The 16,441-nt window shown below is 41.9% G+C and overlaps 1 protein-coding gene across 1 annotated transcript; it reads right to left on the bottom strand.

Moving 5' to 3' along the window:
* Positions 1-2,810: 2,810 nt before the first annotated feature.
* LOC115268835 (uncharacterized protein K02A2.6-like) lies at positions 2,811-9,632 on the bottom strand. The gene is made up of 2 exons (XM_029877010.2): positions 9,436-9,632; positions 2,811-9,381 (listed from the first exon to the last, which is right to left on the bottom strand). The coding sequence occupies exon 2, from the start codon at positions 8,933-8,935 to the stop codon at positions 4,751-4,753; it is 4,185 nt and encodes a 1,394-aa protein (XP_029732870.2). The 5' UTR covers positions 8,936-9,381; positions 9,436-9,632; the 3' UTR covers positions 2,811-4,750.
* Positions 9,633-16,441: the final 6,809 nt, after the last annotated feature.

Raw genomic sequence — 16,441 nt, 5'->3', positions numbered from 1 at the left:
GGGTCACTTTTCAGGATGGTGAGGTTCGGATTGAGAATAAAGGCGAGGTTATCGCTGAGGGAAGAGATGAAAATGGTCTGTTTTGCGTTGATATGTTTTTGGAGCATACTGTCGACCCAGCAGCGTTGTTTAGTCAAAGAAAGCTGAGTCTAACCGATTGGCATAAACGACTCGGTCATTTGAGTTTTTCTGGGCTAGAAAAACTACTCAAAAACAACATGGTTGATGGAATAGATTATCCATCAAAAGACTTGGTTAAGCAACATGAAGTTTGCGAAAGTTGTTTAGCGGGCAAACAGTCATGCAAGAAGTTTCTTGATATGCAATTACCAAGATCAAGTAGGCCACTTGAACTTGTGCATACAGATGTATGCGGGTACATGGAGAAATCCACCTACGACGGAAATCGGTATTTTGTAACTTTTACCGATGATTTTACCCATTTCACAGTAGTTTATCTTCTCAAAAGAAAAAGTGACGTATTTGATCGTTTCAAAGAATATGAAGCAATGGCAACAGCTCACTTTGGTCAAAAGTTGTCTAAAATGCGTTGCGATAACCAAGAGGACGGCAACCTATTTTTTCATTATGGATTTTGACAGGTTGGATTGTGCCTCCTTACGTGGAGCATAAATTTATGCTCCAGCCAAAATACCCGGATAAAAAATACAATAGAAAAATATAGGATTCAAATGTAACATTACCATTGAAAACAATGCTCTTACAATAGAATTCAATGTTAAAATAACAATAGAAAAACAATAGAATCAAATGTTTCTAACAATAGAATCAAATGTGAATAAGCATTTCACATTGAATTGTATAGGTTGTTAAGTATCGTAACAATACAAAAAAAAGACTTTTTTCCATACAACTTTTTTCGCAAAACAGAAAATTCTAATGTTAATGAAATGTTGTTAATGCCGATACGTGGAATGAAATTACCATAGATTTTTATGTATTTGTATTGTTTTGAACAGTTAAATATGCCAAGAACATTCTGTTTTGAACTGAGATTTAACATTAGATTCAATGGGTTTCGAATAGTTTTCTATTGTGATACAGAAGATTCTTATGTTTTCGAACTGTTTCGAACAGTGAAATGTACGGTAAACGTATTGTTTTGAGCAGTGATTTTATCACTGGTTCCACATTTGATTCTATTGTTTTGGAATTGTTTTCTAATATGAAGCAAAACGTACAGTTTGTACTGTGTTTACAATGAATTCAATTGTTTGAGTATTGTTTTCTTTTGTGATACAGAAGATTCTTACGTTTTCGAATTGTCTCAAACAGTGAAATGCACGGTAAACGTATTGTTTTGTATAGTGATTTTATTGCTGGTTCCACGTTTGATTCAATGGTTTGGGAATTGTTTTCTATTGTGATACAGAAGATTCTTATGTTTTTGAATTGTTGCAAACAGTGAAACGTATTGTTTTGAGCAGTGATTTTATCACTAATTCCACATTTGATTCTATTGTTTTGGAATTGTTTTCTAATGTGAAGCAGAACATACTGTTTGTAACTAGGTTTGTTATGTTTTTTTTTTTGACAATGAATTCAATTGTTTTAGTAATGTTTTATATTGTGATACAGAAGATTCTTATGTTTTAAAATTGTTCTTAACAGTGAATTGTACGGGGAACGTATTGCTTTGAGCAGTGACTTTGTTACTGACTCCACGTTAAATTCAATTGTTTTCTATTATGATACAGAACATACCGTTTTGCCCTATTTTTACGTTGAATCCAATAGGTTGGAAATTGTTTGTTTTTGAACTATCATTATGAATTTGGACTAGAAGCTTGTATATTTTAGACTACATTTTAAAAATACAGATCGAACAATTATCGAATATTTGGATCAGTCATGTTGCAAATCGAGTAATGTTTAATTGCATTGATGGTTGAAGATTGGGCTCCCATGCCCCACCAGCCAGATAACTGGGTTTAGCAGACTAAGCATTATATGTGGCAACACTATAAGTGGCATGTTGGAACCGTGCCTAAGCGCGCTAAGCGTTATTAGTCCACTAATGTAGTTGCATTTAGTGGGTGATGAGGTACAAAAGTAACATTACAGCGTGCTTAACCATTGTTGTAGCACTTAAAAATACTCGATACACAACAGCTTGAACCTGTATTAGAAGATCGTCCGACGAGTTTAAATACAAAAGATGATTCTAATCTTGATCCCTATCCAATAATAAATGTGTGTCATTTTAAGACTCTTATCTCCAAAATGACGCACAAATAATTACATAGATGAGGTTCGTTAAATTTTGACTATACACAAGCTTCTATATAGTTCGAATAGAACTTCAAATATTCGGATCGCTCATGTCATAGTTCAAGCAGCGTTTAATTGCATTAATGGTTGAAGCTTAGGCTCCCATGCCCCACCAGCCAGATAACTGGGTTTAGCAGACTAAGCATTATATGTGGCAGCACTATAAGCGGCATGATGGAACCGTGCCCAGCGCGCTAAGTGTTGTTAGACCACTAATGTACACACTAAGATTCAGATGTTCCAGCTCAGTAATTTTTTCACTGAGTTCAGTATTTTTTCCATCTTTTTACTGAGTTTTCAACAGCAGATTTATTTCGGTACACTCGGTAATCGTATTTACCGTTCACCAGTAACGATATTTACCGTGCTTCAGTTACTTTTGACAGTTTGTGAGCTGAGCTCGGTAACTCATTTACAGAATATCCGCAAAATAAATAACCGAGCGTACCGAGTTAAATCTGCTGTTGAGAACTCAGTAAAAAGATGGGGAAAATACCGAGCTGATCTTAGTGTGTAGTTGCACTTAGTGGGTGATGAGGTACAAAAGTAACATTACAGCGTGCTTAACCATTATTTTTCTACAATCAAAAACTACACTAACTTAGACTAAAGCCTGAAACATATAGCATACGGCTACTTTGAATTAAATAGTTCATTCAACGAATGTTATGTGTTACAGGTTTAAAGAGCGACCCTATATTAGAAGACCTTTCAGACTATAGTGTCCAAATCTTAGTCCAAATGCAAGAGATTACCAATTTCAGTAAAAGTACCTTCTTTTATGAGTCGCAAATCGATTCGGATTAGTGCATGTTGTAGCTATTAATAAGTTTTATGATGCGCAATAATAATTGATTCAAATTACTTCGCCGACTTCGATTTGGTGTTGCGATGATAATATGTACACCTAAACAACCCAATTGCCCATAGGGCACTGCACTGTTTTGATTGTGTATGGGATTTTGACGTTTCTTGGCCTTGTTGTTTACAAAATTCCTGTAAGAGTGAAAGAGAAGGAGAGAATTTCATGCAGTGCCCTATTGCACGGTGACGTCATCAAGAAATCGCTCTCTTTTTCTCCTACGGGAAATTAGAAAACAACAGGACTAACACCTGTCAAATTTGACAGGTACTGGTCCTGTTGTTTTTAAACTCTCTGAAGGAGCAAAAGAGATAGAATTTCGCCGTGAAGTGGTCTATAATTACGAAAATCTGCTTTGGAAAAACCTCCGCCTCCATACCAGCCCCACCCCCTCCTATCCTCCAACTAAACATCATAAGTTGGCGCCTTTGTATGATAGCGCTGAAAATGCATGCAATATTTTTCGAAAATTATTATGTTTTACGCCGCTTTTTTATAAATTGTCCCCTCTTACCATGTATATTAACGCGGTAATCTATGCCATCGGTAACCTACTTGAGCTTACCGCAGGAATCCTGCTACACCGAAATATACTCCTCTCGCCAGGCGGTCGTTTTCTTCTCTAGAACTGTATACAACGGCTTCCTTGTCCCAATCATAAGCGAGAGCCGTTCCAGCGGCTGAACCATCTGGTCGTCCACGGATGGTTGATTATTCTGCTGCTGCCTTTCAATTTCCGTCATAACTTCTGTGAGGCTTTTGTCGGGTGGTTGATCGGCATCATTGGCCGAGGTTTTGCTGAAAACGAAAACGCTCTACGGCTGATGCTCTTGGCTGCGACCTTGGCAATCAATTGCGGGGGTCCCGGAATACCGAACCTTGCCCCTTCCAATCCGACTTTCTCGCTTCATCCGACACAGGCTTGCTCGGTGTGCACGGTGGAAATCCATTTTCGAACGGTTCCGTTATCACCTTGGCCACAATGCACGGATGATAGACGTATACAAGATTGCTCACACGTCCTCCCGGACCGTGCGTGGGTTGATGTTGGCGGAGAGTCTTGATTCTCAACAACTTGATTCCCCTTACATAAATCGACGTTGGGCCGGAGATGTCATTCAGGCGGGCAGCCAGATTATGCTCCTCCTTTGTCGAGCTGCTTTTCGGGATGTCACGTCACGTTCTGGGTTGGTGGTTTGCCGACAATTCAGAGGACATCCTGCCGGCGAAAATCGGAGATAAAATTTTGTTGCTGCTGCCGTTGGTTGATGTGAGTGGTAAGGCAGAGTAATACTGGGTCTGGATACTGGAGTAATCCTGGTGTTGTAACGGGGCGACAGCAGGGCGGAACACTAGCGCTGAGACGACGAAGACGAAGCAAATCGCGAAACGCGGACTTTAGTTTTCGGACGAGGTGAAACACGTTTTTTACTCTCCGCTCGTTTATTTACTTCTGACAGTTGGGTACAATGTATTGTAGTGTGTAAGGTAGGGTGTTTTACAAAGTATCAATGTTGTATAATAGTAGGTATGGCAATCAATGTATAACATCTCTCCCCTTTGTCAAAAATGCAAACAAGGATACAATTCAAAAAATTAGAGATTAAGTCTTTGGGGAGGTTTTATTATTCTTGTAGAACGCCGTAGAGGCGGTACGTTTTCTGCTCTCGATGATTCGGCACCATGTGCGGCACCTTGCGACATCTCCGGTTGCATCGGCTGATCTGTTGGTCGTGGAGGTCCATCGCTCACCGAACCAGTTCGATCAAGAAACACCGGTTCAGCACCAGCCGTCTCCTGTGCCGGAGAAGGTGGAGCAATGGCAGATGGCTCCGCAGTCGTCATTGCTGTCGATGAATAGCGTTCAACACGATGAGGTTCACTCGCTGATGTTTCGTTGCTTGTTGGTGATCTTAGAGCTGCACCGACCTTCACGATGTGATCGATGTGCCTCTCCCAGATTCTTCCATCGTCGAGCTTCACCGCGTAGCGTAGGGTACCAAGCTTCGAAGTCACGCTGCCGAATTGCCATTTATTGCTGGTGAGAAAATCACGTACGCGAACTCGGTCACCTGCTTCTAATTCCCGTGGCGTCGATGTTGAAGGCGTTTCTTCGGTGCTTCTCGGCAGCATCAAGTCCAGTCGCGAACGTATTTGGCGGCCAAACATCATCATGGATGGCGACTGACCGGTCACTGGATGTATGGTTTTGCGGTACGTCAACAGGATCTTCGACAACTCTACGTTCAGCTGGGATTTCGGACACTGGAGGGCCTTGAGTTTTTGCTTGAATGTTTGAACATAGCGTTCCGCCTGTCCGTTTGTGGCGGGATGATATGGAGCTCCCATCTTGTGTACGATGCCATTCTGTTTCAGGAATGTCTGGAATGATGTTGCTGTGAACTGCACTCCATGGTCGCTGACAAATACTGCGGGAATGCCGAATGTGCTGAATATGTCGCGACACATGCTTTCTGTATTTTCTGCGGTGATGGATCGGCAGACTCTGATTTCTGGCCACTTTGTGTAGGCATCAATCAGGATGAAGAAATAGCAGTCCAGATACGGACCGGCGAAGTCCGCATGGACGCGTTGGAACGGCTCTGTCGCATGTTCCCAATGATGAGGCTGAACTTTTTCGGGCATCGGCCGAACTGACTGACATTCAGCGCAGCTGGCAATCATCTCCTCTATCTCCTTGTCCATACCGTTCCACCAACAGTATCCCCTGGCAAGCGACTTTGTTCTGGATGAGCCGAAGTGTGTGGCATGCAGCTCTGCTAGCACTCGCTTGCGAAACACTGCTGGGACGTAGACACGAATACCACGTAGAAGACATCCTTTTTGTAGCGAGAACTCTGCTTGATCGATTCCGAATCGGTGCTTTCCGTCGACGCTCTGTCCGTGCTTGAGTCCCTGGATCAGCATGGTCACAGACTTATCCGCAGCTGTTGCCTCAGCAAGCTCCGCCGCGGTTAACGGCAAAGTCTCTATTTGGTTGATCTCCACTACGTCGCACTCCTCAATCACGTTCTCAGGATCCGTGGTTTGCAGCGGCATTCGAGAAAGGGCATCCGCATTCGCATGATCCGCCGACTTTCGGAAGCGTATCTCGTAGTCAAAGGATTGCAAATATGTAGCGTAATGCTGCATACGAAGTGCAGACATCACTGGTAGACCCTTGTTTTCGTTGAATATCTTCGAAATCGCCTGGTTGTCGGTTATCAAGACGAATTTCCGACCGTAGAGGTATTGGAAGAACTTCCTCACTCCGAACACGATAGCGTAGGCCTCCTTGTCCACCTGCATGTACCGTTGCTGGGTACGATTCAAGGTTTGTGAAGCAAACTGTATGGGGTGCTCGGTGCCGTCCGGGAAAACATGGCTCAGAACAGCCCCCACGCCATAGGGAGACGCGTCGGTGGCCAACACTAGTGGCAAGTCAGGCGAATAGTGCACAAGACAGTTTTCCTTCTGCATTTGTTCCTTCACGGTCCGGAACGACTTCTCGCAGTCTTTGGTCCAGACGAATGGGACTTCGTTCTTCAGAAGGTTATTCAACGGGTACAGCACTGTGCTGAGGTTCTCGTAGAAGCGGCCGTAGTAGTTGACGAGTCCAACAAGGGAGCGTACTTCATCCTTGTTCTTCGGACGCGGCATGTTGACAATCGCATCAACTTTCTGCTGGACCTTGTGTATTCCTTCATGATCAATTTGATATCCACAGTACTCAATCTGGTCGGTGAAGAACTCGCATTTCTTCCGGTTGACGCGTATGCCGTAGTAGCTCAACCTGCGCATGACCTCTTCGAGCCTTTGCAAGTGGATCGCATCGGTAGGCCCGGTGACCTTGATGTCATCGAGGAAGACAGTGACACCTTCAATGCCTTGCAGGATCGTTTCAATTTGGCGCTGCCAAATCGCCGGAGCAGATGCTACACCGTACATCAAACGGTTCGGACGGTAGAGCCCACGGTGTGTAGATAACGTTAGCATCTCTCGATCCTCCTCCGCAACCTCCATCTGGAGATATGCCTGCACAAGGTCAATTTTAGTGAACTTCTGACCACCCGCCAGTGACGCAAACAACTCATCTATCGTTGGTAGGGGGTGCTGATCAACCTTCAGTTGAGGATTCACTGTTTGCTTATAATCCCCGCAAATTCGAACACGGTTATCAGCTTTCTTCACTGGCACGATCGGCGTGGCCCAGTTACTGTGGCTCACCTTCGTAAGCACACCTTCGGATTCCAGTTTGTCCAGCTCCTTGTCCACTGTGGCTCGCAAGTTGAACGGGACCTTCCTGGCTTTCAGAAATACAGGTTGGGCATTCGGCTTCAAGTTCAGCTTCGCTTGAACGGCTGCAATTTTCCCCATAGAATCCTCGAAGACCGACGCATACTTCGCAAAAATCTGCTTCAGCTGCTCAGCAGTATCGCGGGAACCGACCGGCTGGTCAATGACGTTCACTGCAGCTTCCTTCTTCAGGATCGCGTTCCAGTTGACGTTCAGCACTTTGAGCCACTCTCTTCCGAGTAGCGGATGCTTCGAAGAATCCACCACGTACAACGGCAATGTGGCTCGCATCCCGCGGCAATCGACGGTCACTTCCAGGACTCCCAATACACGAATGTTGGTATCGCAGTAGCTAACGAGATTCAAAGAACACTTCCGAAGTTGGCATTCCTTGAAGTACTGTTGGAAAAGCTGCGCGCTGATGATGCTCACGGGGCTGCCAGTGTCGATCTCGAACCGTATCGGAACACCGTTCAGCACCAGGGTCAGCCACAACTTCGCCGCTCTGGAACCATTCAGGGTACAAATTTCGCCATACATAACCTCGCCCGCATCGATGTCCTCTGTAGAATCACATCGCTGATCGATCGCTTTCACTGCCCCAGATTTAGTATCGGACTTCCCAGCGGAAGCCTTGCTCGCCGACGACTTCCTCATACAAACCCTCTCAAGGTGTCCTTTGGTGTGGCAATAGGAACACACAGTATTTTGATGTTTGCATGCTTTAGCCAGGTGCGATTTGTCGCCGCACCGGAAGCAGAACTTCTCTCCCGTGGATTTGCCAGCTGTCGGAGATTTCCCCCCCACATTCTTATCGTACGCCTTACCTCGTCGGTGTTGGACAGCATTTACCTCCGATTTCGCAAGAGAGCCGGCAATCTCTGCGCCGCCTTTCTGGGACAGCTCCATGCCGACCGCAATATCCCGGGCATCCTGCAGCGTCAGTTGCCTGTGTTCCAGAAGACGTCCTCGAATGTCATTCCGCCGCAAGCCAAACACGAGTTGGTTCCTCAGTGCCGTGTCCAGGTAGTTGCCGAAGTTGCAGGTAACGGCGATGCGACGGAGGGCCACTAGATATTCGTCGATGGTTTCGTCCGGGGAGAGGGCATCCTTGTCCCCCTGGCGTCGGCACTTGAACCGGAAATTTTCGCTTATTTCCAGTGGCCTTGGGTTGAAGTGCTGTTCGAGGGTGTCCACTATCACTTGGAAGGTCTTCGTGCGGGGGTTATCCGGAGCAATCTTGTCGCACAACGTCTCATATGTTTCGGAACCCATCAGATGTAGAAGCAGGTTCCGTCGAAGGTCACCATCTACTACGCCGTAAATGGTAAACGCCGTCTCGAGCCTTTCCACCCATCGAGACCAACGTGTTTTCTTCCGGTCATAGGCATCGATGTGGAAATTTGGTGGCAGATTCCCTCCGGCAGCAGCAACAGCAATTGGTGGAACATTTCCACCGCCACCAGCAGCAGCATTGTCGACCATCCTCGTTCGCCAACTGTTGTAACGGGGCGACAGCAGGGCGGAACACTAGCGCTGAGACGACGAAGACGAAGCAAATCGCGAAACGCGGACTTTAGTTTTCGGACGAGGTGAAACACGTTTTTTACTCTCCGCTCGTTTATTTACTTCTGACAGTTGGGTACAATGTATTGTAGTGTGTAAGGTAGGGTGTTTTACAAAGTATCAATGTTGTATAATAGTAGGTATGGCAATCAATGTATAACACCTGGATCCGTCACATTTTGTTGCAGCATATTTTGGTCACTGCCGGACTAGCTGCCGGATTAACCTGATTCGGAGCAGAATCCAAAATAACATTGTTGTGCCACCGTGCAAAGCGATCTCTCTGTTCTGATCCCGTGATGCCGTTGTAGAACTCAACCGGAATGTCGAGCTTTGACGGCAGCTCGCATGGCGAGGGCGGAAATCTAAAACACTTAATATTAGCAAATGTTTCGAAACTTGAAATTGAGCTGAATTACCTGAATTACCTGAACCAGCAACGAATCTGCAGTCACCACCATGCAAACGCGCATTCGAACCTCGAACACGACCAGCGTCACCCGTCGGCCAGCGTTTGTTTTGTTTTTGCTTGAAAGATACACGCTTAAAAATGTTACATTAAAATATGTACGATTTACTTATTTTCGAATTGAAGTAAAAATTTACCAATAAATATTAAAAAATAAAATAATATAAATAAAAAATATTTTTCAATTATTTTACTACTTGTCTTTGATAAATAATGACAAAAACTACATCAATATTACTCTAAGGAAAGAGTACGTATGCAAATAGTATGTAAAACCAAAACTTAACAATTAAATCTAATGTTAATCTATTGTATGCCAATAGAAAGCACTGTAACAATAAAATCTAATGTTATTGTATTGTAATGCCTCAAGTTTGAAAAAGTACTCTACAATACATATACAATAGACATCATGGTTAACATAAGAATCTATTGTTTTTCAACCGTTTTTCCCATAGACTCAATGGTTTGTTTTTATACGGGTATTCACCAACGCAGTCGTGAAATTTGAATGTTTACCTTATTACGAGGGATATCGTTGCAATACGCTTACATCACATTAGATCTCGTAAAAGTGTTGATCATGATAATGCGGCATCAGTTGATTATTTTCAATTTCAGAGTGTCGATGTATAGGTAGAGTTCCTACAGTAGAGTGGTAGAGCGGGAATTGCTTGTGAAAAGACACACAACACCTCTTTTCGCAAACTTTGTTCGCCAAAGTGCGTTTTTCGTTATTTTCTCCCGCTGCTGTATTGAGTGAATGTTGGTATTAGTAAGCACTGGTTGCGCATGATAAGCGGCAACAAAATCAGATCACCGTAGCACCCCCGTGGCGATAACGGAAGAGAATACCTAGGCAAGGATTTTCAAGACTACTGTAGAAGCAAAGGTATTCGAATGATCTTCACTGTACCTTACACTCCCCAGTAAAACTGAGTGAGTGAGAGGATTAATCGAACGCTAATGGGGAAGGTTCGAGCTTTACTCCATCAGAGCGCACTAGCGAAAGAAATGTGGGAAGAAGCACTGTATGTGGCCGCGTACGTAACTAACAGGTCTCCGACAAATGCTCTTGTTGAATTCAAGACGCCATTTGAAATGTGGAATGGCAGAAAACCAAACATCAGTAATCTGAGGATGTTTGGTAGCCATGCGTATAAGCAAATTCCAAAAGAGAGACGTCACAAACTTGATTCCAAAACGAAACGGTTAACATTCGTAGGTTATGCGAATAATGGATATCGGTTGTGGAATAAAAACAACCGAGTAATTGAAATACCTATCCAGAAATGTTGTTTTTGACGAATCAAATGTTTGCAGTAATACAATGGCGGAAAATATCAACCTCCCCATTATTGTAAAGGAATTGAAACACTGTGAGGAAGAAGACATTGACATTCAGGAAGAAGAAAATCAAGTTGGACCTAGCGTTGATGATGAGAATCAGCCCACTGAAGATGATGAACAAGAGCTTCCTGAGCCTAAGGGAGAAGAAGAAGCAGTAAACCATGTCGAGACATCTGAGGAGGAGTTTACTGATGCTGAGGAGGAGGACACCGATCAGCAGCAACCAGAACTTAGACGTGGCGCACGGGAGAGGAGAGTTCCACAAAGATTTCAACCAAGTTCAGCCAAGATGGCTTCTGCACCGTTCAACGAAGATGTTCCAGAAACGGTAGCCGAATTAAAGAAACGGGAAGACTGGAAGAACTGGAAATCCGCCATCGATGAAGAATTGAAGTCTCTTCATGAAAATAAAACTTGGGCAGTGGTAAACTGCTTACCAAGTAATCAAAAGGCTATTCATTCGAAATGGGTTTTTTCGGTGAAAGATGATGGCCGCTACAAAGCACGGTTGGTTGCAAAAGGTTGCTCTCAAAGACCTGGCTTTGATTACCAGGACACGTTTGCGCCAGTAGCTAAAATGGAAAGCGTTCGGACAGTTCTGTCACTCGCTAATGAGAATGGATTGTTGATTCATCAAATGGATGTGAAGACTGCTTTTCTCTATGGAGATTTAGAGGAAACAATCTTCATGAAACTTCCAAACGATGAGATAGGCAATTCTCAAATCGTACGACTACAAAAGAGTTTGTATGGTTTAAAGCAAGCTAGCAGATCATGGAACAAGAAATTCAATGATGAAATAAGAAAGCTGGGTTTTGTTCCATTGAAGAGTGATTGTTGTGTGTATAAGTCACAAGCAAAAGGATTGATTTTAATTTTGTATGTAGACGATATACTTATTGTTGGAAAACAATTATCACAACTAAACTGGATAAAATCTGAACTTGGAAAGTTGTTCCAAATGAAAGATTTAGAAGAAGTCAGTCATTTCTTGGGTATGGACATTCACCGAGATATGCAAAATCAATTCATGGAAATTTCTCAAGCAGGTTATGTTGAGAAAATCTCGAGAAGATTTGGAATGTTCGAATCTAATCCAGTTAACACTCCGCTAGATCCAAACGTACGATGGGCTAAGTCAAATGATGATGAATTAACATCACATCCATTTAAAGAGTTACTTGGTTGTTTGCAATATCTGGCATTAGTATCGCGTCCTGATATTTGTGCAGCAGTAAGCATACTTAGCAAATACCAAGCTTCACCTTCAAATGCGCATTGGACTGGATTGAAACGCATTTTGCGTTATTTGCGAGGAACCATGCACACAAAAATCGTGTACAGCAAAAGAGAAAATGCAAACGTTTTATTGGGCTTTGCTGATGCCGATTTCGCCAATGATAAGGATGATAGGAAATCAATTTCTGGATATTCTTTTCTTATTTTCGGCAATCTTGTGTCTTGGTCAACCAGAAGACAGCAAACGGTTAGTTTGTCGTCAACAGAAGCTGAATTAATTTCACTCTGTCAAGCTGCTAAAGAAGGATTGTGGCTAACAAACCTTCTGAATGAACTGGGTGTGGATAACACTTCATTCATAATCATGGAGGACAATATTCCATGCATCAAATACACTGAAGAGCCTCGAAGTCACCAACGGATGAAACACCTTGATCTGAAGTACATGTTCATCAGGGAACTCGTCAGGAACAAGAAGCTGAAGGTGGAATACATCTCAACGGTAGACCAACCAGCGGACGCATTCACCAAGGCACTTCCAGTTGCTCAGCATAGGAAACTGCTAAATATCCTTAATGTCCGGATTGTGGGGAGATGTTAAAATATCACGTACTTATCGTGAGGCAATCGCGACGACCAGATTACATCAAAACAACAACAATCCGGCATTGACGGATCAATGACGTACAACATGACATTTCCTATAATGCCCAACGTGATCCAATGGGAGCTTGCATACAATGTTGTACGTGAAACCCTACAAATGTTCTGGTGACATCCTATTTGAATTCAGTGTTGCAAGTAATTCTGTTAGATTAGCATATTAATCATATTGAACTATAAAGTTGAATTAGCCATATCGATATAGAACATTGACCACTTGTAACGACTTGACAAATGAAATACAGAATCATTATCTACAAACCAAACCAAAACTGTGTTCAAGTTTTAACAAAACTTCAACACAATTCAAAAATATAATCATTTTGATTTAGTATCATCACTTTGCATCAAACCATAATCAATGTCGAAATCTTCATCCACCTCATCGACATGATCTAACATCTCTTCCAACACATTAGTGTGTTCATCATCTTCCGTAGTATTCAAAGGTTGTTCTTTGAATACTAGAAATCCCTTAACCACTTCAGGGTAATCTAAACATACTCTTTTCTGTCGTCTGTTAGCTATCCAAATAGAACTAACGTATGGGTCAGATTCGTTCATCGCACGGATAAATACATCGTGTAAGTTTTCGACTCGTGATCGTTTCCTTGCATGGTGGGTGCGATATTTCTTCAATTGTTTATGCTGGCATTCAGCTGCCTCCTCTGCCAGGATACCGAGAGGAGCCGGAGAATGAATTATTATTTCTCCGGCGTGAGCAAGAACTTTATGTACCGTGGCCGGAATCTTATACCAATTATAAAGATTTAGATAAAGTCGGTACGTTTCTTTGCAGTAGTGATCGAACGCTTCTGGATTGACCGGGTCCTGACAGTTAATGGTTATGAGAATATTAACAAATCTCTCAACTAATCCCTCGTCGATGCACAAAATACTCGCCAAAAGTTTAGTGTTCGAGAAAGCACGGCGGCAAACGTTTCCTGTAGTGCTGGTTCCAGATCCACCTGCTCTAGGTTGATCTACGCGAATCCCAAACTTTTCATAGAGTTGAGCTGTAATGTATTTCTTCCTTTGTGAATACATCTCCTTCAATGGTTTGGTAACCTGCCATTAAAATATAGCAAAAGCAAAAAGAGAGCTAAATAACCAAAACGTTTTTAATTTAATAAACTATTTTATATACTATACCTGCCATTGCTTGAAATCCATTCTGTATGCAATATGCAGAAGGCACCCGAAAAACCGCAGCCAAGCGTGAAGTGGCGAAATTCCATAATGGAGGGACGCTTCTTTTGAAGTGTAGCCTTCTTCAAATTTCCTTCGATCGCTCATTACGTTAGGTGTGGCTCCACAGATTGGACAGTTTTGCAATAAAGATGTTTACGTGATGTAACTCAAAACCTTTCCATCAATCATGCTCAACACGAATTTAAATTGAACACGAATGTATTTGTCACCGACAACGATGATTTTTACAGGATTCAGTTCCAAAATTTCATTCTCGATCTCGCATTTTGTCTTCAGTATTATATGCTTACTTTCTTTCACAAAATCCAAGAAAATGGGTCTGCAAAATCTGATACTCTGAGGCATAGGGTTATACCAAAGAATATGTTTCTTGTCCTCGGTTATGCATAGCTGGATTGGAGTAATAGTGCAAGAAAAAATATCGGAATCGTCCTGACACCCTTCAGGCAAAGCTTGGTGATATTGGGAATACCCAGTCGATCCATCTATTCCCCAACTACACAAAAGAGTCAAATCTGTAGCTTCCAAGTCATTTGAATCCAGGTGTTCGGCTATATCTGTTTCGATCATTTTTACAATTCTTCTAGCAGTGTGGTTTACAAGCGCTTGCAGTTGAACCCTTATTTTTGATGAAGATTCTTCAATGAACTCGGCCGGAGGGGCACATAGCTTTTTGGTCTTCGCAATTACATCATAGCAAGGAAATCTTGAAGGGCATTCCCTATGTGTTCTGGTATACCCTGCTTTACTAAAACCTACATCAATAAAAAAAACTCCAAAGCCTCTTCAGGAGTCATCATTTCTTTCACATCCGATAACTGCAGGAACATTCTTGAGGCTTGGTCTTGATTTTTCAGCACGAGTCCAATAACTTTGACAAGATTCAAATCTCGCCGATTGTAAGCTGTTCTTCGAGCTATAAGTAATGCCTTTTCAGTGGAATCGACTTTTGGGTCGATTTTTTCTTCGTCTATCTTGCGTCGCTTGCTTCTCACTGAAGAGTCCATGAACGATTTCGTTGGTCTTCCACGTTTAACATTGAGCTCTGATGCACTCTGTTCATTTTTGATAAATTCAGTCAAGCAAAAATCTGCTTTTAGCCAGCTTTCGAACTTGGAATTGAATCTATCTTTCACACGATGTACTGTTTCCCATTTGGATCGAAATTTACTTTCGAACTTGGTTATTTTATGGGTGAGACGCAGATATTGTTCTTCTTTGATGGGATATTTATCACTAATAAATATTTGAATATATTTTGGACATTTGTATTACAATCCAGACGACAATCTAGAAGATCTGCAATGTCTTTGTTTTTCATTACGCAAAGGACGAATACGGATTACCGTAAACCGGGGTCAAATTGATCTCCGGGTTGAAATTGATCAGTCGTTTTTCCGTTAGAAAAAGTATCTTTTAAATAGTTTCCTTACATATATCATTAAACATAGGATTCCTACAACACGATATTTGGAAGTAAACTATGTAAAAAGTGCTTGATCTAATTGAAAAACGTCTGATCAATTTCGACCCAGAGATCAATTTGACCCCGGTTTACGGTACCCTTTTCGGTATCATATAAAGAATTGTGTAATACATTATTTTTCACAATTTACAAGGTGGTGAAGTTAAACGAATTCCAAATTATGAGTTTTGTACTTACGTGACTAATTCACAAATGAAAAGTTTGATATTTAATGGCTGACCTGTTAAAATTACGAAATTTATTTATTATATGCAGCTATTATAAGGGAACGTTCAAAAATTACGTCCAACATTTGGGGGAGGGGGGGGGGTCCAGAAAAGTGTGACAGCACGTGTATTGAGTATAGAAAAATTGCGTGACAGAGGGGGAAGGGGGGGCCTAGAAATCCCGAAAAACGATGGACGTAATATTTGAATCCTCCCTAACAATAATTGCTTACTTGTGAGATGAATCAACAGTTTCCTGAATGGTATGAATTTTGTTCACGAAACACTAGAGAATATTATTTGTATCCATATTATTGAACCGAACAAGAAATGGCAATATGTATTTGACAGGAGAAAGTTTACAATAAAAAATCATAATAAATGTCGTTTCCATGGTAACGTCATATTACCGCTTACTGAGATTGGATTATATTAAAGTGGAATATTTTTTTCTTTATAGCATAAAATTACTATAATACACACCTTTCACATACTATAAGATGTTAGAATCTTGTGGTTATTTTTATGTGTAAATTTTGTAATGAGCACATGAATTACATTGTTTCATATGTAATATTACTATGTCCATATATGAACACCGTTGAATGAGTAATAACAATATACTGTTTAGTATGAAACAGTATCAACTCGAAATCGTACGAAAAAACAATAAAAATGTTAAAATATTCAAACTGCTCTAACTAAAAAAAGTGCAAGTATGTGCAGCTAAATTCTTCAGGATATGAAAGCACACATCTGAAACTATGCTTTAACGTGATCCACAGCCTGGGACAACTTGG

The sequence above is a fragment of the Aedes albopictus genome, chromosome 3 (assembly GCF_035046485.1).
Source record: "Aedes albopictus strain Foshan chromosome 3, AalbF5, whole genome shotgun sequence".
Taxonomy (NCBI): domain Eukaryota; kingdom Metazoa; phylum Arthropoda; class Insecta; order Diptera; family Culicidae; genus Aedes; species Aedes albopictus.
Note: the sequence above shows the minus strand (reverse complement) of the source record. Positions and strands in the feature narration are given on the sequence as shown.